The sequence below is a fragment of the Thermobia domestica genome, chromosome 3, assembly GCF_964235325.1.
Source record: "Thermobia domestica chromosome 3, izTheDome1.hap1.1, whole genome shotgun sequence".
NCBI classification, from domain to species: Eukaryota; Metazoa; Arthropoda; class Insecta; order Zygentoma; family Lepismatidae; genus Thermobia; species Thermobia domestica.
This window is the reverse complement of record NC_137456.1, coordinates 46,908,006-46,933,557: the sequence shown is the minus strand read 5'-3', so window position 1 is coordinate 46,933,557 and position 25,552 is coordinate 46,908,006. Positions and strand designations below refer to the sequence as shown.

General features: G+C 37.7%; 1 protein-coding gene across 1 annotated transcript in view; it reads right to left on the bottom strand.

Annotated features, from left to right (window-relative positions):
- dimm (basic helix-loop-helix family member dimmed) overlaps window positions 1-25,552 on the bottom strand; it is a 589,956-nt gene that overhangs the window by 22,032 nt on the left and 542,372 nt on the right. The window contains exons 2-3 of the mRNA XM_081753073.1: window positions 11,721-11,823; window positions 3,763-4,015 (exon numbers count right to left, since the gene is read on the bottom strand). Coding sequence (XP_081609199.1) covers window positions 3,763-4,015; window positions 11,721-11,821 — 354 coding nt within the window. The 5' untranslated portion in view covers window positions 11,822-11,823. The remainder of the gene's footprint in view (window positions 1-3,762; window positions 4,016-11,720; window positions 11,824-25,552) is intronic.

Genomic DNA, 25,552 nt, shown 5'->3' with positions numbered 1-25,552 from the left:
TAAAAAGTACTGTTTAAATAGCAATTAAATGTCATCCACAGGCAAGAAAGATAATTCAAGCTGTTTAAATAGTAATTAAAGATCAGTCACAGACAGAAAAGGATTTTAAAAAATACTGTTTAAATAGCAATTAAATGTCAGTTACAGGCAAAAAAGATAATAAATACTGTTTAAATAGCAATTAAAGGTCAGTCACAGATAGAAAATGATTTTAAAAAGTACTGTTTAAATAGCAATTAAATGTCAGCCACAGGCAAGAAAGATAATTCAAGCTGTTTAAATAACAATTAAAGATCAGTCACAGACAGAAAAGGATTTTAAAAAATACTGTTTAAATAGCAATTAATGGTCAATTTTGGACAAAAAGAATAATAAAAATCAGATAAAGACCGATGATTTATACTTCCTCCTTCATCTTGCAGACACGAGAAATAAGGTTATATCTGGTCTCATTTTGTTAGAACTTTATAGAAGTTTTGTCTCGTATCGATTCTCGAAAAGCTTCTCAAGACAAGTTTTATAAATACTTGTAATAAATTCCTGACTTGATTTTTTTGACTTAATTGCATTGAGAAATTATTAGAATCCTTTGACGTCACGAAGGTCCACGAAAAGTGTGGCATAACAACATTTAAACCACATTTATCGCTGGAGTGCATTGTGTAATGATTTGCGTATCTTTAAACGCTGATAAATGCTGTCCATCGTGTTTGTACACTTTATCAATTTTAACTTTTTATGTTATGAATTATGTAACACTAAAAACAGTCTCTGAGTTATAAGACTTGGCTGAACTGGCGTTCTTATTAAAATCGAAAAATTTCTCGTCTCGTTTCGTCTCGAATTTGAACATGCACTTTTCGTCTCCTTTTCGAGGCAAGACGAGAAATTTATTATCTCGTGGGCAACACTAGGAACAACTAAGTACTGCAGTGCATGTAGATCGGTTCACTGTTCTCTGGCTACGATTCACAACTTATATGCCTCAATTTCGGAAATCTTTGAGATTTACGTCCCACGGTTATGCCGGTTAGGCTAAAGGAGACGTTGATGATGAGAAATGAGTGAAATGGTGGAATGAAGAAAGTGGGAGGAAACGGGAGTACCCCGAGAAAAACCCACGAGCACGGTGTTTGTCCACCACAAAGTCCACACGGCGCAAGCTGGGATCGAACCCGAGATCCCAAGCACCGGAGGTGAACGCTCTACCACTGAGCCACCGTGCACCCCCGCCTCAATTTCGGAACGGATACAAGAAGTACTACGGGTTAAAGGTGGACTAACGCTATATTAATCAGCTAAGTTGTATTTTCTTAAGGTCTGATGATCAGTGATGAGTGGGGACAAGTGGAGGGAAGAGATAGTTTTGATCTACATTTAAATACAAAATGTCTAGGAGGGATATCGGGAGGTTGCTGGTTATGATTATTGTGTTAGCACATTCCAGACGCACTGGTTCAGTCCATCGAGCAACCAACGTTCAGTAAGATGTACAACAGGCATAGTCCTCCCTTTGTTTTACATTTTTTTTTTTAGATCGAAGGATCCAATATATTTCAATCAAAATTTTTCTTGTAGGCCTTATATCTGGAGAACTACATAGTGTAGCCAAACCTAAACTATCAGTTAACTAAGCATGATGTGCTTATGATATTTTTATTTCGTAGAAAATACGAAAGCTCGATTTAAGGGCCGTTCAAATCTTTTGTGGCCAAAAACTAATTATTGGCCAAAATTGCAATCTTTTGATCCATTTTTGGTTTTCCTAAAATTCTTGTTATTGTGAATGAACTGCAGGCTATATTTGTAGCATATGTCTTGTGCTCATTTATTGGTACCATTTTGTTCAAATTTGTACCGCTAGAGAGAAACAGGCACAAGAAGCAAACGAGGAAGAAAAGGGCTACGTTTTACTGCCCTAACTGTAATGTATTTATATGTGTATATGCTCAGCGTTTTCAACCAGTAGCATCGTTTAAGTTTTTCCGTGGGGACATCTATCGACTTTTCTTATTAGTATAGTTTTACTTTTTTAGTATAAAGTTTATTAAAATGTATGTGAACTTAAATACTCTACGTATTTGAGATTTACGTTTCCTGCTGACTCTGTAGGCAATAATTCATTCAGTATACAGATGGTGATCAGAAAAATGGAAACACCTGTAGATGGCAACACGTCAGATGTATGGCTTGGCAGTGGTGTCGTGGAGCCCGCAGCGCCGGACCGCTGGTGCTGGTGTATTAGGTCGGTCTCCATGCTACGTCAGGCGCTGTGGAATAGCAGTGTCCAGTGGCTGCAGCAGACGGAGGTAGTGTAAAATGGGAGACCTCTCAGATTTTCAAAGAGGGCAAATTGTTTGTGCGCAGTTATGTGGACTGAGTGTGACGGCATTGACTACTGTGTTAGGTGTGTCGCGTGAGACAGTGTGGTGTGATTACGGCCTACACAACACACGGGAAAACCACATCGGAGAAGCGGAACAGTGGGCGGAGGAATATCATGAGTGACAGGTCACGCCGGGTTTTAAAGCGCATTGTCACGCAGAACCGTCGTGCCACTACGGAGCAAGTGACGGAGGAACTAAATCAGCACCTCCCCCACCCTGTTTCGACATTCACAGTCCGCCGCGAATTACATGACATGAACTTACGGGGTCGTGTGGCACGGGCCAAACCGCTCATCAGGGACCATAACGCTTTCGCACGCCGCAAATGGTGCCGCGACCATGCAACTTGGACCGCTGAGGACTAAAAACGTGTGATATGGTCGGATGAATCATCCTTCACCCTATTCCCAACCATGGGCCTCGTTTAAGTGTGGAGAACGCCCAAAGAAGCTTATGATCTGCAGTGCTTCCGCCCAACTGTGAAACATGGCGGCGGCTCGGTGATGCTGTGGGCCGCTATATGATGGTTTTCATTGGGTCCTGTGGTCACACTTAGCGTACGAATCACTGCCAACGATTATGTCGCAATTTTAGGAGACCACTTCCATCCTATGGTCCGGATGTTGTTCCCGGACAATGACGCCATCTTCCAAGATGATAAGCACCCATTCACACAGCTGGCGTTGTTGCAGTGTGGTTTGAGGAACATCAGGATGAAGTTCAACACCTCCCCTGGCCCGCCCAATCCCCAAATCTCAACATAATTGAACATCTGTGGTCCGTCTTGGAAACACGATTCCGGCGACGATTTCCACCTCCATCCTCTCTCACAGAACTGGCCGATGCCCTGTACGAGGAATGGTGTAAAATTCCACTTGCTACCATTCACGACCTCTGTGCCTCCATCCCACGTCGCATCAAGGCTGTTCTGAAGGCGAAAGGTGGCCCGACACCATATTAATCTGGTAAGTTGCAATTTCGTTCAGGTGTTTCCATTTTTCTGATCACCATCTGTACATAAGTTGTCCACATTCTGAATGCATTCCAAGAGCTTGTGTTTTTTTTGTGTCTAGAGCTACTTACTTCTAAAATATGGCCATTGAAAAATAACATTATTTTGTTGGAAATGTATGCTGTAAGGTAAATATTGCTAATTTTAATTTCCTAACGTCCAAAAGGTATAACATCGTTGACTTCCCGCGCTTGAACCTGCTTGTCACTGGGGATGAGGTAAGAAGATAGCCAATCACCGCGCTCAGCGAGCCACGAGTAACCAAGCTGGCAACTCCCCATAAACGTCACAATAACTTTTCGCGGGAAGCCAACGAAGTTACACCTTCCGTACTATAAGATTGAATTATTGTATCATTTATACCTGAAATGCATCGTTGAGACTGTGCATTCGCATTCGCTCTCGTTCGTTGCTCTCCAGCCTGCGTAAATTCCTTTCCCTGGCGTTGAGTACGGGTTTCTTGCGTCTTCCCGTGGAGCGACGCGTTGATCGCCCCTGGGCTGCTCCTTGAAGTAGCGCTCCTACATCGTCGCTTACGGATGAAGAGTCCGTCAGTTCCAACTCGAGAGCTGTTTCCGGACACGGGCGGGATCTACTGCAATTGCGGGATCTCGATCTGTAAGTACACAAGGTAATTAATCTCTATTTCATGGACCGTTATATAGATAGAATGAAGTAAAACAGATATCACTCAATAAGTTCGTAGGATGACATTTAGATGTCACCACTATTCACAAATCTATATTATGTTCTAACCTTCAAATGATACGTGTCAAAATTTCATAACAATCGATGATGCTGAACGATCTGGTCTCCCAAATTCGGTAGTTGTTCCAGAAAACATAAAAAAGTCAACAAAATAGTTTTCGCCGATCCTAAAGCAAAGTTGCGTCAGGTAGCTGACGCCTTAAAGCAGGGGCGTCATTTAGGGAGGCAGGAGGGGGCAATTGTCCCCCTCAAGAGTTTGAGAAATACATATACTTTAATCGATTATCTATTAATACAAAACTAGTACAAAATGTGAAAGTCTTATGTTGGGTGTGCTCTTGCCCCCTTAGCGAAGTCTAAAATGACGCCCCTGTAAAGGTATCAGAAAGCAGTGTGTTCACCATTTTGCATGAGAAAGCTTTGTTCGCAGTGGGTACCGTATTTGCCTACAGTTAACAAAAAACAACAACTCATCGACGATTCAGAGCTCTGTTTGAAACTGTTTCAGCGCAATAAAAGAGATTTTTTCATGCGGTATGTGACAATGGATGAAACATGGAACCACCACTACACTCCAGAGTCAAATCGGCAGTCAGCTGAGTAGACAGCAACCAGAGAAAGCCGTCCAAAGCGACTTAAAACGTAAATATCAGCTGGTAAGGTTTTGGACTAGGTATTTGGGGTACGCACGGTATTATATTTATCCATTACCTTCAAAAAGGAAGAACCATCAACAGTGAATATTATACGATGTTATTGGTGCGTGTGATGGAAAAAATGTGAAAATACGACCCCAAATGAAGAAGAAAAAGTGACCTGTCACCAAGGCAGTGCACTGTGTCACATGTCGACCGTAACAATGGCAAAATTGCACACATTCCACTTTGAATTGCTTTGCCATCCACCGTACTCTCTGTACCTGGCTGAAAGCGACTTCTACCCGTTTGCAGACCTAAAAAGAATGATCCAGGAAAAAGTTTTAGCTTCAATGAAGAAGTTATTGTCAAAAGTAACGCCTATCTTGAAGTCGAAGATAAATCGTCCTACAAAAACGCATCGTAATGTTAGAGAAGCGTTAATATGAATGTATCATTCTTGAAGGATATTATGTTGATGAATATAGCCGAATTATGCCTAAAAGTTGTTGTTCTATTAGTCATGCTACGAACTTATTGTGCAAGCACCCAAGGTAAGACAGAAGAGAATATGCAGAAGAGAAAGACCGAGCACATTGATCATGTGATTCAATCACAACATTGAAAAGGCCTTTGTCTAGCACATATTCATGTGAGTATGTGATATGAGACTTTGTTTCATTGTTCACAGTACCGTATTTCAGTTAATTACAACATTGGAGAGGCCTTTGTCTAGTTCATGCCTGAGTGAATATGTAGTATGAGGCTTTGTTTCATTGCCCACAGTACTGTATCTCAGTCAATCACAACCTTGCAAAGACCTTTATCTAGCTTGTGCTTGAGTGAATATACGATACGAGTCTTTGTTTCATTGTTTACAGTACTGTACGTCAGTTGGGAAGATCTTTGCCTTCTTCATGCTTGAATGAGTATGTGGTACGAGGTTTTGTTTCATTGCTCACAATATTGTATCTCAGTCAATCACAATGTTGGACAGACCTTTGTCTAATTCATGCTTGAATGAGTATGTGGCACGATTCTTTGTTGCATTGCTCACAATACTGTATCTCAATCAATCTCAATGTTGGAGAGACCTTTGTCTAGTTCGTGGTTGAATGAAGATGTGATACGAGGCTTTGTTTTATTGCTCACAATAATGTATCTCAGTCAATCACAACGTTGGAGAGACCTTTGTCTAGTTCATGTTTGAATGAGTATGTGGTACGATTCATTGTCGCGTTGCTCACAATACTGTATCTCAATCAGTCATAATGTTGGAGAGACCTTTGCCTAGTTCATGGTTGAATGAATATGTGATACGAGTCTGTTTCATTGTTCACAGTACTGTATCTCAGTCAATCACAATGTTGGAGAGACCTTTGTCTAGTTCATACTTGAATAAATATGTGATACGAAACTTTGTTTCATTGCTCACAGTACTGCATCTCAGTCAAGCATGAGCTTTGTCTAGTTCATGCTTGAATGAATATGCTGTACGAGAGACCTTTGTCAAGTTCATGCTTAAATGAATATGCGGTACGAGACTTTGTTTCATTGCCCACAGTACTGTATCTCAGTCAATCACAATGTTATAGAAAACTTTGTCTAGTTCATGCTTGAATAAATATGCGATACAAGGCTTTGTTTCATTACTCACAATATTGTATCTCGGTCAATCACAATGTTGGAGAAACCTTTAAGGTTCATGCCTGAATGAATATGCGGTACGAGGCTTTGTTTCATTACTCACAATACTGTATCTCTGTCAATCATATCATTGTAGAGACCTTTATCTAGTTCATGCTTGAATGAATACGCAGTACATTCCTGTTCTTTGCTCGACATGTGGCTAGTCTTGTAGTCGTAGGGAGGCTATTTTCCCGTAAAACATGGCAACTATAATTAAGAATGACTAAATACTTGTAATAAATTATTATCATAGTTGTAACGTTCCACATTGCTCCGCATTTCGGTATGGTTATACATTACACTCAACGAACAAAGAAGAGTGTAAAGCTACAATAGACTTCCAAACTGTGGGAAATTATTAGTAAAACTTGAAGTAGTACATTTGTAGCTACAATAGATTAATAACATCAAAGATAGAACCTCTTCCTTAGATACTGAATTCATATCAAAAAGTCATTACTCGTTATGCCTTACCGGTGGGGGCTCATGTGGTTCGGATTCGACGTTAATCAGTAGGTCCCGTGCTGAAAGGGAAGTTAAACTCAACTCAACTCAACTCGTTATGCCTCACTGTTTTTATTTTATGGCAATAAAAATTAAAACCGGGAATTGTTGATGGAACCAATTTCGTATTCAATAGATGTTTAATGGAAAAGATGGAATCTACTCTTGGAAAGCTGAATCGGTTGCAAAAAATTGTGTCTCGATATATCTAACCGTTTTCATTCTACGGAAATCAGTATTGGAAACGGAAATTGCTAGTAAATTTGAACCACGACACACCTTTCGGTATGCCTCTAAAACAAGTTTAAAGCCGTAAAATAGTTTCAATTAAATAATTGCTCACTTAATTTCAGGTTAGTGTTATGGTTGCAACGGCAGTAGCAACACCATGCGGCTTAGCTGTAATGCTTTTGCCTCCACCGAAGTGCATGGTGAAAAGTAGCTTCCATGCGAATTTCACAAATTTCCGCTTAACGTCTTTTCCTACTTATAAACGTGTTAACTCTCTTTGTAAATGACTGAAAGAATCCATCCAGACTGAATCACCATGGAACAAATGAAGAACGCGAACCGTACATACAGGCAGCACGACCAGACGACGATTTTTCCAATCAGGCTCTTAAGCGGAAAAGTTGTTATCGTCGCTGGCGGGCCGCCAGCGAGAAAGATCTGTAAAACGGTAAGCTAAACCACGTGGTAGTAAGGCATAGAGTCCTGCAGCAATCTAGAGGATTTGAGGTTGGGTTGCTCCTAGAGCTGCAGAGAAGCTAGAGGAGGTGTGACCAACCGCAGACCGGTGGCTGTCCGTTGAATCCTCTTCGTTACATAGGCGTCTGGGTGGTGGTGGCGCTGCTGCTCCAATGTCGTCATGTTACTTGTACGTGGTCTGTCGTCTGCTTCTTGTAGTAATCCAATGCGAGGTGTAATACTCCATCGTAAATACAGAGATTGTTTAGCCTACGTTTGGCCGATTTCGTTCCTTCCCCTTCCCGGGCAGAATGGACTCATCCGATCTGACTCGTGGCGTCCTGCAGTGTTGTGCAGTGGCTTCCTGGGAACAGAGTTGTTTTTCCGCGCGAACGACAATAACGCACAAAACAGGACCATTGTTGTGAGTGTTGTGTTAAATTTGTTTCCAAGTGTGTGAGTTTCCGCTCTGTGACCAAAATACCGCCCAAACTAAGAGGGTTTTGGGAAGGCTATCTTGGGGCTCTTTATGACGCCCACTTTAGTGTTTCTGTCATTAGAAAACAGTGCAAGAAGAATAGTTGCAACATCAGTTTAAGTGGAATAAAAAATGTTATTAAAAAGTACAAGGGCAACGAAGCTCCACCATTTGGATCACCAACGAAGTTGCCTAGGAAGCGGAAATGCGCCAAGGCCACCTCCACCATGCAGGGGAAACTTCGCAAAATGGCAATGCAAGAAAATCCGCCAACACAAAGTTGTATGGCTAATCATCTTGACGTGTCTTTGGGGACTGTGGGCCGGACGTTACACCATCAACTCAAGCTGGAGAAAGTCATGAAACTTCGCGGCCATCTTCTCACGGATGCCCACCAAAAGGAACGAAAGTGTAACGCCCGAAAGCTGTACGAACGACATCTGGCAAAACAAAGGTGGATGTACGTTGTAACGCTCGATGAAGCATGGATTTATCTTTCCGACTGCGGCAAACCGAGAGTCATCATGTACCCAGAGAAAGGCGCCAAGAACTTCAGAAGCTGGGTCCGTGTCTGTAAAGAATCCTTACCAAATGAGTCCATGGTCATTACTGGCTACTGTTATCGAGGTAAACTGAAGATTCGTAGGGTGGCAAAGAACTGCAAAATAAATTCGCAGTATTTTCAGGAGCAGATCATGCGGCCGATCTACGAGCATGAGATTCTAACAATGTATGGAAATGATGCCAATCTGGTGCACATTCACATGGACAAGGCCTCATCACATACCTCACGATCGTCCCTCGGATTCTACAGGGAGATGGAGGAGGCAAGTGGTATACAGGTGATACCTTTCAATGATGTACCTGTTAAATCTCCAGATGCAAGTCCTATGGACTATTGTGGATTTGGATTGCTGAAGCGGGCTTTGGGAAAACGGCGTGTGACAACTGTGGAAGGACTTTGGAAAGCTGTGCAAAGGGAATGGTACAAGAGTCCCCTCCCAGTTCTTCAGAGAAGCCTATTACAGTGGAAATTATGCTGTCGGGCTATTGTTAGGAACCAAGGGAAACACATCGAGCACTTACGGACCTGGCGCCACGGATTCTTCTAAATTTTTAGGTAAGTCGAAATTGGCCAAATGTTGACTGAACAAGCTCTGTACATGTGATTGTTATATACAAACAGGAGCACGTGTGATTGTTTATAAACACAAACACGTGGTACATTACAATATAGGCTCTGTGCTGAAAAGGACGCTAAACTTAAATCCCAGCAAATCAAGTACGCGTATATCACACAAACCTGTTGCTTTTTAATTATGTTTTAGTGAAAATTTTAGCATCTCTTAACAGTTCAAAATTCTTTCTACAGTATATTGAATAACTCCTTTCAGAACACATAGAAATTCACACAATAACTTGAATTTCTGCTTCGCAATTGATTGAAACGGCGAAGTCTAAAATATTAAAAACCATACTAGTTTTAAACATAAGGTTAGGAGAGTCGATTAGGTAGGAGAAAAGAACGTAATGTGTTGCATTTTCTCTCTGAATAATAAGTTATATCGCCGAGTTGGATTGTTAACAGAGTAGTAGGCTTATATTGAGTCGTTTTCCCCTTATCTTGGCTTTTATGTAAGCTAAGCTTGTCATTCACTTACCTTAGTTTGCTCATTTCGATTGCTCATACACACATACCACAAGGCTTACATAATAAGCGTATAAGATGTAGGAGGCCACACAGGGTTACTATAAATGGATGAAGAACAAATACCAAACATTGTAGCAGTTTCACCAAACAGTAATAGTAATAAACTAGTTTTGCATCTTTTCTACAGCTTGTTTCTGTTGTTGTAAAAATTGTTTTTCATGCAAGTAGAAAAGTATTTTTTTGAAATAATATTGCCGTAATATATCTCCAGCAATAACAATAAATATTGTATGCATCTTACATTGTTTAAATATATATATATTTCACATCAGGCAAGTAGCCAGGATTTCGTAAAGGAGGGGGTCCGTGACATGAAGAACTGTGGTCATCACACCAGGGCAGGGGCTCGATCATAATAAACTATTTTACTGACAACATTTACTGGTTCGTTTATCCAGGATTTCGTAATCGGGAAGTGGGGCGTTACATGGAATACTGTGGTTATCATAACATGAGCTCGATCAATCTAAACTATTTTACTGGCAACTATATATTGATTTGTTAGAACAATAAAAAAGTAAGTATTTAAAAAAAAATAAATTGAACAAATCTCTCCTGAGTGGCTTCTCATAAAGTTCACCATAAATAAATTTCCTAACATTTGAAACTTAAATAAAAGCTTTTTCTTCCCCGAGTTCCTCTCTGTTTAGAGGAGATTGTTACTTGATATTCTTACTCCACAACCCGAAATATATTTTCCTAATGTTATGGCAAAATAATTTTCGTACTTCCAAACGGTACACTCACCAAATTTCGTTTCAATCTAGGCTATTAAGCAAGATTATTAGCCCCACACGAAATGATCATTCAGAATTTGCACCTAAATGGTTACTATACTCGGTCGAGAAAAATTTAAGGACTTTTTCTCATTTCAGAAACTGATAGATTAACAGCATTTTACAAAGACTATTAGGAAAGTTGCTACTTCCCAGAAAATGAATTTTCTCAAATTCACCCTCAATGATAAATGATTGATTTGATTTGATGTTCAGTTTAGCGCTTTTCAGCAGCCAGGCTATATGAGACGTGGACCTACAGCTTAACGTGGGACTCGAACCACATGAGCTCCCTCCGGGAATCGAACCCGGCTTTGCCACACCAAAGTTAATGATAAATGTAGAAAATAACTTACTCATATTAATTCCTCTTTAGGTGTGGATTCAATTACGTACAAAGAGTGAAAAAATGCATTGCTGGACGAAAAACCAAACCCGGCTCTCCGGTTATCACCACTCTACCCAGTTTCCTTCCTGAATAGGTATGCAGTCTTGAGGTCAGTGCTCATAGTGCAATCGGCATGAAAACAAGAGTCCCGGGTTTGATTGATGGTGCAATCATGCATTTTTTACTGATTGTATCCGTATCATTTAAGTCATGTATCATTGCATTAAAAATCTGAGTTATCTACGTACATTATCATCATATTGTTAACATGTAAACCATATAAATAGAATTTTACAAGCAAACAGCTAATACTAGATGCATAGAACAACTTTCCAACCACCAATCTGCAACATGATCCAGAGATGGTACGGGAAAAATAATCCTCCGGAGCACAAAATTCTCATATCTCCACTTATAGTAATCGTACGTTACCAGTATTTTCGCGGTATTACTTTCACCCCTGTGTATTGAAAGCCCCTCCACAGGAAATTTTCTGAAATCATCAGTGATATATCGCTTCAAAACTATGTACACCATAATCACTATTAGCACGCAAAGTGTTTTAAATCTGTCTCAAAATTCTTGAAAAATATTTGGTTTTTAACAGTCCAGAAGGACAGATGTCAAGAAAAATCACAAAGTGGATTTATACCAGCCAACAACTTAACTTGCTTATTATACTCAGATCGGTAAAAAAAATGTACAATTATTTAAGAAACACGTTGTATTATTATTATTAACTTACCTGTCACTTTCATCCTTTTCTTGCCACACGAAATCTCTTTCTGTATCTGTTACCATATCTACGGTTTCCTCTGGAAGTCTCTCTGGTTGATCAGACCTCATGACTGCAATAAGAAGAAGGAAACAAAATAGTTATTCACAAGTAAATACAACACAAACAAAATCATTATACATATTATAGTATCCAAATGCCGCTGTTTATGGCGAAATAACATTATAAAATTTATTTTTGGTTACATTGTGTATTATGCAGGAATGGGTTTCACGAGTAGTGTATTCATAAATTCAACTAAATGAATATGTATTTTACTTTTCATGTATGACGATTCTGCGTACTAAAATAATATGTGTAACAGAAAAGAGTGTTTTTGAAATAGTACTTAAACAATATATAGAAATGAAATAAAACGTGAATATCTCGGTTTAATTTCCACTACATTGGTAGAAACGCATTTAAGAACATCCGATGTACATATTCGACTAGAATTAAATTCGCACCACAGAATGCGTCTCCCTAGAAGGCATGTTCAACTTAATTATTTGAAGGTCCAAGTACATCGACTATGAAAGTTGATCGTTGTGCCTATAGAGGGTATGTTGGTTGTAGTTTGAAGATCATTGGATAATATAAGTGTACGTACGAGGGTATTTCCATACGTTTCTGGCAGTTCGTGGCATATACAGGGTGTTACAAAAATAATGTCACAATGTTTTGGGAACAGATTTCTAACATCAAAATAAGAAAAAAAAGTTCATATGGACCTCTGCTCAAAAGTGGATAGTTTCGGATTTATAGTCCGCCGAAAACGTGAAACAAGTGAACGTTAAAAGATCATAGCTTTACTACTATGTGACTTATCGCAGTCGGGTCAAGACGTAACTGACAAGGGAACATCTTCTATTGATAGTAGCATTGCCCAATCAAACAATGCGCAATCGAAGAAGAGAGTGAAGAAAAGTGAGAAATCTAAAGTGTTACGGGCCGACACCCAGAAACACAGGAAATATAGAGGAAAGAAGAATCTAGAATCATGTGAAGATAGCAATGCAAAAGATACACTGGGACAGAAAGAACTTCAAAATGATTAAAGTAACCAAAATGACATTTACACAACAGTATAGTAAGCAAACATTGTACCCACAGACATGCTCAATAACATCAAGTGTTGCCAACTGAGCACAAAATGAAGTTTTGCGAAATGGCACGGAATACAAATTAGAACATCTAGTAAATCTAATTATGAGTAGAACCATACCTATGACATCTTGATGTACAGTGTTGCCAATATTTGAGGATAGGCCTATATGAATTCCTATCCACATTATTGGTAGTCAGTTTTGCAGTATTGTTTGTTGATAAAGCGCTCCGCAGTATGTTGGTCCCTATGGGGAGAGGGTCTCTTGAGAACTTCATTTTGTTCTCAGTTTGCAACACTGCATTACATATGATGTTATTGAGCATGTCTGTGGGTACAATGTTTGCTTACTATACTGTTGTGTAAATGTCATTTTGATTACTTTAATCATTTTGATGAATCATTTAATAATTGAAGTTCTTTCTCTGCCAGTGTATCTTTTGCATTGCTATCTTCACATGATTCTAGATCCTTCTTTCCTCTGTATCTCCTGTGTTTCTGGGCGTTGGCCCGTAAAACTTTGGATTTCTCACTTTTCTTCACTCCTCTATCGATTGAGCGTTGTTTGATTGGGCAATGCTACTATCAATATAAGATGTTCCCTTGTGAGAAACTCGTATGTGAGCTATGCAAACATCCATGTTTAAGAATGCTCCAGTACTTGCACGCCAATTTTTCAAGAGGTAGGTGGAGTGAACAAAACAGCCAAACAGCCTCTCTAAAAATGATTGTCCAAGTACCGGACGTTCTGAAAGATGGATATTTGGATAGTTTACACACTAGTTTCCAGTGATGTCTTGACCCGACTACGATCGGCCTTATAGTAGTGGAACTATGGACCTTTAAAGTTTTTTTTTTTTTATGTTTCCGGCACCCTAAAACTACGAAACTATGCACTTCTGATCACGGGTCCATATGAACTTTTTTTCTTGTTTTGATGTGAGGAAACTATTCACAAAATACTGTAATAATTTTTGTATCACCCTGTAGTGTCATCCATGGAAGAAATAATGTATCAATTCTAACTGTGTCAGTTCGATGAAGGCTATCGTTTAAATTATTAAGTGTGCGTTAATCTCGCTTACTATATGACAATGCTCCAGCCCACACTGCTGTTATTGCCAAGGCTACAATGAAAGACTCTATCTTCGAGATGATCCCTCACCCACCTTACAGCGCATATTTAGCACTGCAGTCTTGGCAACAATAAGAGATTTGAGGACTGGAGCAAGTGTCATGCAGTCAAGCTCAATGCACAGATACTGATTCAAGGACTACCTCCAACGAACTGTCGCGGCAAGACAGTTGAAATTGATGCATTAGTTTTTCCATAGATGGCACTATATGTCACGAATGGTTTATTACCAATAACGGGGTATGTCAATGTAAGATCGCAAACTTTTGAAAGTACCCTCGTAGTTCCGTGTAGGTCACAGGCTATATTGTGCCATGACGACGCCAGCGAATACATATTGTGTAATTAAAGACTTCAAATGTGGATATATAGTAGTGGGGCTGCAAGACACCAGTTCGTCTTTCCACTGAATGGATTGCCCTTTACGTTTCCCGTAATGCGTCAGTAATCCATCGATAGTGTACAGCAGCGTTTCCCAACCTTTTTCAACTTGCGGCACACTACGGGTGTTACTTGAACTCTCACGGCACATTTACAGATATTATTATTTGTAAATATTAAACACAGTGGTATTTTTTCTGTGATTATTGATCACCTTCTTACAAAGAAAGTTCTATCACCGTTTTTTCCCCGTGGTAAATCATTATGCTTATTTTTCATTGTGATATAAAAATAGAAAACAATTGCAATGAAAAATTGGACTCAGGTTTTTAAAAATACACTTTCTTTTTTAAACATGTATCCAACCTTTTACTAAGAAGGAAGATAACTAAATAACGAACGAACAAACAAATCACTCTTACTTTTACAACACAAACGTAGGTAACTTGTCGAAAGGATTGAATGATATTTTAAATTATCAAGTTACGAAATGGTATGCAACAATAAAGAAGCGATAATGGTCATAACAATGATAACCATTTTTTTCAACATTAGAAAAGTACAGAACAATAACCCGGTATGAAACTTAATTGATTACCGGTAAGAAATTGTAGATTCACAGTAGAGGTTCATAGTAATATAAAAATACAAAATATACATTTTTCCCTAGGTTTTGTAATTCGATTACTATACAATTAATAATTTTGTTTCGATTCCTCGCGGCACACCAGCGGCCCATTCACGGCACACTAGTGTGCCGGTGCACACCGGTTCGGAAACGCTGGTGTACAGATTGCAGCCAGAGTGTCCCAACAGCTGACATTTCTCCATATGGCTCCACAACGCAGAAAAACATAGCTAAAAATCCCTCGCTTACTTCTACTGTGCACGGAATCATTAGTTACATCTATAAGACTTGACACGGTTGAACTTAACACCAGGGGCGTCATTTAGGGGAGGCAGGAGGGGGCAATTGCCCCCCCCCCCCCCAAGAGTTTGAGGAATACATATACATTAGTCGATTGTCTACTAATATACTAGTACAAAACGTGAAAGTCTTATGTCTGTGGTACTCTTGCCCCCCCCCAAGCAAAGTCTGAAATGACGCCCCTGCTTAACACACATGATGAAAGCAGATAAAACGCACCACTGTGCTTTTATTTTTCAGCGGGTATTGAGCATGTAGTTATTTTCTAACATCTTTCAAGGATTTTGGCTTACCAACCAAATCTCCTTTATAGATTTATCCTCTTTGTCCATGGGAGTGTACGTCGGGAAGAGAAAAAAAAATTAACTATTTAGTAAGTGACCGGCAATTTGGATCTGGATGTATAAGGTCAAATGTTAGGAACGGAATTAGTTTATGGAGGTGATTTATCCACTGGAAGTAGTAGAAATAAACCATTTCCGGTTTTATCATTGATTACCGCAAATAAAAAAAAACGGTAATAGAAGCGAGAAACGAATTCGTGTAATGAATTAAGCATCCAGATAATAGTTTTATCTTTATCCTTAATTCTCTGCTGAAACCGGAAGTGATGGAAAATCCACTACAACTTCCGGTTTCAATATTGGTGTAGAATAGAGCAAAAACTATAAGTAGACGAGAAGCTATTTTTCGGAGAGGGGAATCGATTTGCCGTTCTAAGAATAGATACCGTCTTTTCTTCTGACTCTCTATTCAAACCGGAAGTGTCAAAAATCAACCAATTCCGGTTTTTACGTTGATCGATATAGATTAAATGTTATAGTAGATAGCAAGAAGAGGTTTTCTGCAATCAAACTATTTTTTGCTTAGAATCCCAAGCAGATATATATTCCATATCCACTCTAATTTCTGTAGAGGACACGATGGTTCAGTGGTAGAACTCTTATCTCTGGTGCCTGGGGTCCCTGGTTTGATCCCCCTCCCAGGTAAGTTTGTGGTGGACAACGTCGGGTCCGTGAGTTTTCATTTTCTCCCATGTTCTCATTCCACCAATTATTCCATCATCATTCACTTGTTCTAATAAACGTTTTTTCTTAGCCCAAAGAGTGTAATCGTGGAACGTTAAACGGAAAGATTTCACTTCATTTCTAATCTTTCTACTAAACTCAGTAGTGGTATAGATCTAGTACCAGTTCTGACTTCAATATTAATTGGTAAAATATCACGCTATACAAACCAAACTCCTTCACGTGGAGTACACGTGACACGGTTACTTGTTATCCGTAGTATTGATCCGTTCTCTGGTTTTGTAACTTTTCTTTTAAATCAAATAACTTTTGTTGTGAACATTGAGTTATTTCTTTTCTTTTTCTTTTTTTTTTTTTTTTTTAAAAAAAAAAGATAATATTACATTTTACAAGCTGCTTTTGTGGTCTAACTTATCAGTGTGTACTTACATAGTTAAAACTTAAGGTAAAGTTGAATGACTCTACGAAATGGCCACTAATTCTGCTTTGAACGTAATAAATATTACCCAAACGATTCAGAAAAAGAAAGTTTTCACATTTAAATGAACTCGTTATTAAAAACAGACGAGAGAGAATTAAAATTTAATGTTTTGAAATTTCTCTCCGTTTCAGGCTTGCCAACCATACGATAATTTATCGTGGTATACTATAATTGAAGTCTTAACGCTATATACAATAACATCGTTGCGATATAATAGGTGAATATATGATAATTTTAGAATGCACTTCTTTTTCAGTTTTTGAATGTGCAAATAAATTGTATATGGTGTTAAATAATTATAAAGCACAAACACACAAATGATTTTAACAGTTATTCCCGCTAACATAAATGAATAACGATTTGAGAGTAGGCAAATGACAATCATGCATCCGTTCTTTAAATTCAATACGTTTACGAAGGGCTGAAAATATTATTGTTATTCACAGTAGTGCACTGAGAAAAATCCGTTATTCGGATAGCGGTATGTTGTACAAATATACGGAATCCTTATGTTTATACAGAAATCAGTACAAAGCATACATTATCCATATGCTACATAACCACTCATCTTTACTCCAGCTTAGATGTTACATCATGCCGTTGCAGGATGTCTGACATCTAACAGTCTTCCATATATTACATACGTGTACGTATGTTACATACGTCAGCTATATATTAGCTACATACGTCCATCTGTATGTGAAATCCTGACCGCCTATATACAGTTCTCTCGTTCGCACCGAAAGTACGTTTATTCCAAACACTAATACGGAAAGTACGCATAAAATATACTTTCTCAGGTATACGTTTACTGTACCGTAAATCCAAAAACTACAGGATTTACACATATAACCTACATTTTTATGTACGCCACATACGTATTTTTTCTCAGTGTGTGAATAAGTATTAAAAAATGGCGAGGTAAATTTGGAGTGCGAAAGATTACAAGATAAGTTTATTACACATTATTTCTATTATTAGTAGTAGTAGTATTATACTTGTTTCCAGAATTATTTCGTGCGTAACTAATATACGATAATTTTAAAGACGAAAATCGATAATTTTGTTGTCTGAGGCTGGCAACTCTGTTCCGTTTTAACAACCATGTTAAAACAGCAGAAGGCAAAATGGCGCCATCGTGTTTTGTTGTTTTCCAGTGGATGACGATCTACTTCCGAAAGAAATGAGATTAAGAATAGTAAAAAAAAAAAAAAAAAAAAAGCCATTTTGTTTTTGGAAGAGTAAAATGCCACAAATAAGGTCAAAGTTCGTGTAGTTATACAGAAAAGTTTTATTTAGAATTGAGACTGTTGAAAAAATAAAAACAGAAATAAACCGAAAGGTGTCGACACAAGTAATTTTATAAACAAATAGAAAAATAAAAATAATAACGATCAAAATTGTTTGATTTTTTTGTATCTTTTGATGTGAATTTACTCGTTAAAAACCTATTGAATGCTCCATTTCCATGAATTTTAGAGAATTAACAAACACATTTCTTGCTTTAAATTTCTGCTTTTTGTTTTATAGGTCCATTGTTCCTCCACAATGATTATGTATCTAACTAGGTAATAGCAGCTTGTAAGTGTTCTAAATTACTTTCTGTTCTGCAACCTTGCAAACCATTGCAGTATATTGTATCCTGTTTATCATAATCCATTTGCTATTCATACAGGGTGATAAATAAATCTATAATATGTTATAGAGGACATTTTTAAAGCTCCACTGGGTTTGAGTGTGTCCTGGATTCTGGGTGAAGAATCACGTTGTTATTTAATTAAAAAAAAAAACACGAAATAATTATTTTAAAGCGAAAGTAATAATTATTTTAAAGTTTCGGATTTGGCAACATTGTGACGTCAGCAGCACCTCTCAAACAATAAGCAGTCAAATGATTCACGGATGGTGACGGTTCAGCAGAACACATAGTGTATTTTGTGGTTCGATGAATTTAAATTACATGTAGCAGTGATACTTTAATACAAATTATTATCCCAAATGACAGGTGTACTGGAAAGTGTTCCAAGAACTTTTTTTTTTTTTTAACGGAACTGGAAGTATTAACATACAGTGGCGTATCTGCAGCTAGCATGAAAAGGTTTAATAAATACATCAGATATGTATGTTCACATTTTGCTTTGGTGGACACAAGCAAAAGTCTCCACCGTTAAGAGTTTAGTTTTTCACTATACAGGGGTAAAAGTGAGGTGGAACGCAGGAGGATGTCATCCGTCCACTTCTAGAAATATATCTATAGCGTCCCTAAACTTCCTAAAAATTACAATAAATAAAGATAGGCACAGGAACGGCGTGACGCCAAGAAAAATGAAATGAAATCTTTGACTTTTACGTCCCATGGTTATGCCGGTTAGGCTAAAGGAGACGGTGATTATGAGAAATGAATGAAATGGTGGAATGAAGAAAGTGGGAGGAAACGGGAGAACCCCGAGGAAAACCACGCCCACGGTGTTTGTCTACCACAATTGAAATTATATATAGTACGTAAAATATACTTACACGGAAAGTATTATAAAACATACGTTTTCAGTTATAGGTTTGGCGCAGGATGATACATAGGGTTATACGTTAAGTCCACAAACTACAGGATTTACGTATGTAACCTACGTTTGTACGTACATCACATACTTTTTTTTTTCTCTGTGTAGTGAAGCTTGGACCAGAAGTGAATGCTGTACCACTAAACCACCGTGCCTGTTATCAATGAAACAACTCTATTACCAATTTAATGGGGTAATTTCTTCTTAAATACATTCTGATTGATTTTACGTTCCTCGTAGGTAATTTTCCATATTATATATGACTAATAAAATGATATCTGGCAAGTAGCTTTGCTGCAATAGGACCTATGATTTTTTTAAAAAATCAAACAAATATCAATAAACAGATTAAATTGAAACGTATAGTGTAAAGCAATGTAAATTTTTTTTTAAAAAAATAAGATCTTAGAATTAGTAACGATACAGAAATTTCTTATAGGAGAAAAGGGGAAAAAGGCAAGGCAAGATAAAAGGAAAAATAAATTAAGTTCGATCCTTTGCTATGTTGCCTGAAGCATCTAAGTTCCTCTTTTTGCCGTGCTATGTTTTCTTTTTCAAAATATTTTTTTTTTTTTTAAAAAGCTTCAGAATAGACTTGAGAAATGACCTAAGCAATTAACACAGATGAAAAGATAAGAATATTGAAAGTAAAGAGAGAATTGTTAAGGTAAACATTTACACGTATTAATAAGATGCAGTTAATAATTTTCGGTCTGTTGCAAGCAACTAAATACAAAAATAATTTAGTCTGTTAGCAGTGGCGGACCTAACCAAGGACAAGGAAACCTAGATCATCCAGTTTTTTTTAGCGATAAAAAAATTAAGCTATTATTTACATATTTATGAAAGTTTATAATAAACTCATGATATACCTATCATAGTCTAGGTTCTGGCTGGCCCCTCAGTTTCTACATTCTAGATCTACCACTATCTCTTAGCAAATAAGGTTTAACTTTTAGGTCATCTGTTATATGTACACAGACTGGACCGTTTACAGTATCTTGAAAGAATCTTCTAACATTTTTTTAAAAAAACTAATACATTAAAAAAGCTGAAATTTTGTAGGATGCAAACATTGGTAGGGGAAAATCGCTTGTTATATCCTGCAATCCCACAAAATTAACAATATTACCAAACCAATTTAAAGTTCTAATTATTTTAACCCTTTCATGGGCAGCGTTGCTCTCATTCTATTGGGTTATCTGTACGAATTATAACTTCAGTGATCATTTAATTGACATTATTGCTTTCATATAATATTCATATACATGATTTGTGGGTAGCTTCTTTAGATACTTCTAATCTTCGTCAACAGCAGATATTCAAATTTAGTATTGTAGAAGGTTTATCTCCTACGTTCCGCGAAAGTTCTTTTTTTATTGTTTTTTATTTGTGGTTTCTTGCTCTGCAGGAAAATATTTCAACGAAACTGTTGGTAATTACCGAGAGTATTCTTATGATATTTTACCATAATAGGGCAATGCTGCTCAGTAGCTACACGTAAAACCTATTTTTATGGCAATGTTGCTTTGAAATAAACATCTTGTATTTTGTAACTTAAGTACAAAAATACTTTAAAAATTACGAAATTATGATCAGGAAGACATGGTTCAACCATAAAAACAAACTAAAATATTTTAATGGTAGTGTTATCAATGCCTGCCATTAAAGGGTTAAATGATACTACCTCAAGTTATACACATCTACAGATCTACATGTTAAACCAAAACGCACAATATCTCTATCGTTCATCGCAGTCGTTCTTTCAGAAAAAAATGTTCCGGGGAGGCACATGTAGTGTTCGGGGGGGGGGCACTTCTGGTACTCTTTTATTTATTATTATATTATAGACGTATTATTCTGGTCTCGTCCGGAGGGCACTCTCAGAGCTCCGGGGGTCAGTACCCCCCAAAAAACATGTCTGGAAGAAACACTGGTTCATAGTTACAAAGTAAGGACGCAAAAGTATCACAAACATCAAAACTTTGGAGGTGAGCACGGTAGCTCAGTGCTAGAGTGTCTACCTCTGATGCGTGGGGTATCTGGTTCGATCCACGGCCAAGTTAAGTTAGTGGTGGACAACATCGTGTCCGTGGGTTTTCTCGTGGTACTCCCGTTTACTAACACACTTTTATTCCATCAATTCCTGCATTATCATTCACTTGCCTTAATCCTCCGTTTCCCGTACCTTAACAGGCAGTTTACAGTTGTAGTGCAGAACTGAATAAATGACTATTTACATGCAATAAATTGCAGATTAGATCTTATATTCAGTCATACTAAGGACGAGAAAGAAATTTAGAAAGAAAGAATGCCCCGGTTCTCGTCGTCTCGTCTTGAATTTAAAAACGCTCATCTCGTCTTGAATTTAAAAACGCTCATCTCGTCTTGAATTTAAAAACGCTCATCTCGTCTTGAATTTAAAAACGCTCATCTCGTCTTGAATTTAAAAACGCTCATCTCGTCTTGAATTTAAAAACGCCCATCTCGTCTTGAATTTAAAAACGTTCATCTCGTCTTGAATTTAAAAACGCTCATCTCGTCTTGAATTTAAAAACGCTCATTTCGTCTTGAATTTAAAAACGCTCATTTCGTCTTGAATTTAAAAACGCTCATCTCGTCTTGAATTTAAAAACGCTCATCTCGTCTTGAATTTAAAAACGCCCATCTCGTCTTGAATTTAAAAACGTTCATCTCATCTCGTTTTTGAGACGAGAAAATTCTCGTCTCGTTGGAACCACTACTAAAGCCATTGACAAACATCTTGGCATGTCAGCTAAACGTATAAAACGCAAGCTCTGACGCGACGTTGCCGAGTGAGAAAGGGGTGTGGCTATGGCTTGGCTAAGCAGACGAACTACAGCGCGATCAAGTGGCAGAGGGTGAATGTGTACAAAATAAACGTGGCAATGCCGCAGCATTCTCATTTGCTAGCAGCATTTAAAAGGTAACTTGGAGCGCCGCCTTCAAATGCCAAGATGTTTGTCACACTGTTTAATAATCCGCTGGAACTCCCTTCTGGCAATGTGGATAGTGTACGGGGTTTTAGCGTGGGAAATCCAGGTTCAATTTCGAGGACAGCTTATATGATTTGGATTCCTCAATTAAGCTGTAGGTCCATGTCTCATATAGTCTCGCTCTTGAAAGGGACGGTAAACTTCAATCCAGCATCACTAATATCCATTATCCCGGGTGTTTTTATTCGCTTCTTTTTTAGCATATATTTTTACTTCCCTTGCAGTTTTCTTCCAAAGCCGAAAATCGTAAAAGAACCTTTGGTAGATCTAAGTATGCGAAAAGCTGATGACGGAGAGACAAAAAGATAAGCACACACATATTATTTTTTTAAAGATAAGTTTAAATTATGCTAACTTTAAATTTTGAGCACGTCTATGTTCTGGGAAGACATCTAGTACCCCTGGGGATACGAGTTTCCAGGTTAAATAAGACTGATGTAGACGATTAACGTATGGAGACCAGGCGCTTACTCAGAAATTTTTGGTAGGAGGGGTCCAAACTCTGGAGGTGGAATCCAATACTACGTCTATGTAGTATTGAACAGGTATATTCTGCAACCAAAAAGACGATAAGTAATTGTAAAATACTTCCACTTATACTTAAAAAAAAAAAGAACTACATTGTTTTCAGAAGAGAAAGGGCACAGATGAAGTGTAAGATCAAATTAGCATGCTGCTTCAATCATTTCCTTGTTAAACAAATAAAGTTTTATTGGGAAAGTGTACGAATGTATGTTAAGTTATGACGTTTTTGGGGTTCTGACCCGGTAACCCCCGTAGGTGCGCCCCTAGATATGATTACTTTTTACGTGCCTCCACGTATTTACCTTTTTTCTGATATGATCTAAAATTATCAACAAAAAAAAACTCATATACTTAATGTTGCTAACAGTATTTATCTTTATGACTGCTTTAATTATGGTTATTGTACAGATCCGGTTTATATCTCACTATTCCTTTGACATTTGATATTAAAGAAGAAAACGTCAGAAAACATTGGCACTACGTACTAGTTAAGGTTAGTTTTTATTTTCTGAGTAACTCAAGGAATTAACGACAGATGGCGGGAGTAGATGACGATCGATTACTCCTCTGAGAAGTAACAGAAACAGCACTTGACGTAAATGTTTTCACTCTGCTGGCGTTGTTTATCTTGCGTTTGAGATGGTGCGCATGCGCAGCTCTTCTTAAATTCAAGTTCCTTTATTCTTCACTAACTTAATAGTAGTAGCAATAATAATAGTGATAGAAGTGGCCACTGTACTGGTCACAGTCGATTTAACTGAGCATTCCGTTTCGTTCTTTTTTTTTTTCCTGTTTGCCTTGTCCACAGACTCCAAGACGATGTCTCTGTCAACTTGGAAACAAACAAAAAGAAGAAGAAGAAGAAGAGAAAACGATGTGTTAATTAATGATGAAACTGTGACCACAAATCCGTTTTTGACGCAATGTGTGCGTTTAAACAAAAAACAATTAGAAACATCCGGCAGACATTTTAAGACCTTTTGGAGTCAAGGAAATCAATTCTAAAGATACAAAAAGACAGTGAAATTAACTCCCACACAATACTAATAATGTTTCAGTTACGTTTTCTTAACTATTACCATTTATAAATTCCAACAATAGATTTAAATAGAGATGTTTCAGTCATAGTAAATGTCCTATTAACCCATATATATATATATATATATATATATATATATATATATATATATATATATATATATATATATATATATATATATATATATAAATGTTTTTTAAAGTTTAATGCTCTGCGATTGTTCACCGAAGCTAAGGAAAACGATGATGATGAGACAGATGATAATCATCATCCTCATCATGGATACTCTGCCATTATTGGCAGGTCACTTGTCGCAGCCGAGAAGCTTCCATGCTACACGGTCTTCCTCTAATCTCTATCTCTTTACGTACGATTTTTCTGTTTTGATATAATTCATCAATTGTAACCTACCGGTACTTCACCCACTTCTTATTTTTCCTACCACCATATCCTCTAGCATGTTTCTCATGATTAGTTCCTTCCTAAGCAATGTCACAACCAATTTCTCTTTATCTTCTCAATAATATCTAAAACTGTTCTTTTCTCCCTCATCATTTCCTATATCCTCTCATTCGTTTTCCGCTCGACACATCTAACTTTCTCCATTCTTCTTCACACCCACATTTCGATAGTTTCTAGTCTTTTTTTAAATCATTTTTGCGTAATGTTCGTGTTTCTGCCTCACACAGTACAATTTTCCACTTGCAGCATTTTTATGAGTCTTTTTTCTGAACTCTTTATTCAACATCCCATAAAACAGACTTTTCTTCCTCATAAAGGCTTCTTTCGTCGTTCCTATCTTTGCTTTTATTTCAAGTTCACAACTTCATTTCATCACTAATAAGACTACCCAGGTATCAAAAACTAGTCATCTGTTCTATTTTTATCTCCTCCTACTTCTAAATTTGACACTTACCGCTTTATTGCAATCACCATGGCTTTTGTCTTTCTAACATTTATCTTCATCCCATATTCTTCACAATAAATTCTCAAGTTTTTTTTTTAACATCTTATTGATTTTCTTATCAGATTCCAGCACAAGTGTCATATCATCTGCAAACTGTATACATCTAATCATTCTACCTCCTACTAATGGTGGAGTAAATAGGAAAAAACGGAAGAACCCAAGAAATTCTACGAACATGGTGTTTGTCCACCACAAACTGTACTTGATAGGAGTTGGGATCGAAACATGGACCCAGATATTTGTTACGGTATTAAAGTATCTGCCTAATCTCTTTGTTTCATTTTATAGGCCCGTCTTTATTATTAAAGGAAACGTCTCAAACTGTCGGCCTGTGGGACACGTTAATTCCTGATAGTACAGATTTACGCTAACAGTTGTCGCTAGTGTGCAGGAAATTTACTGATTTAAAACATCTATAACGATTTTTAATTGCAAATTAAAAATGTCATTGTTTCAATTTAATTATTTCAAAACAGGACAAGAGCCGAAATTATATTTAGATTTGAGCACTATATTGAGCGCGAGGAGTCGTGAAGCTTGACCTCAGCACCCGATGGAACGCGAAGGTATGTCACTGTCGCCGCCGCCATGAATTTTTTCCAGTCTAGTCTCTCGTGCTAAACGGAGAATATCTTCTG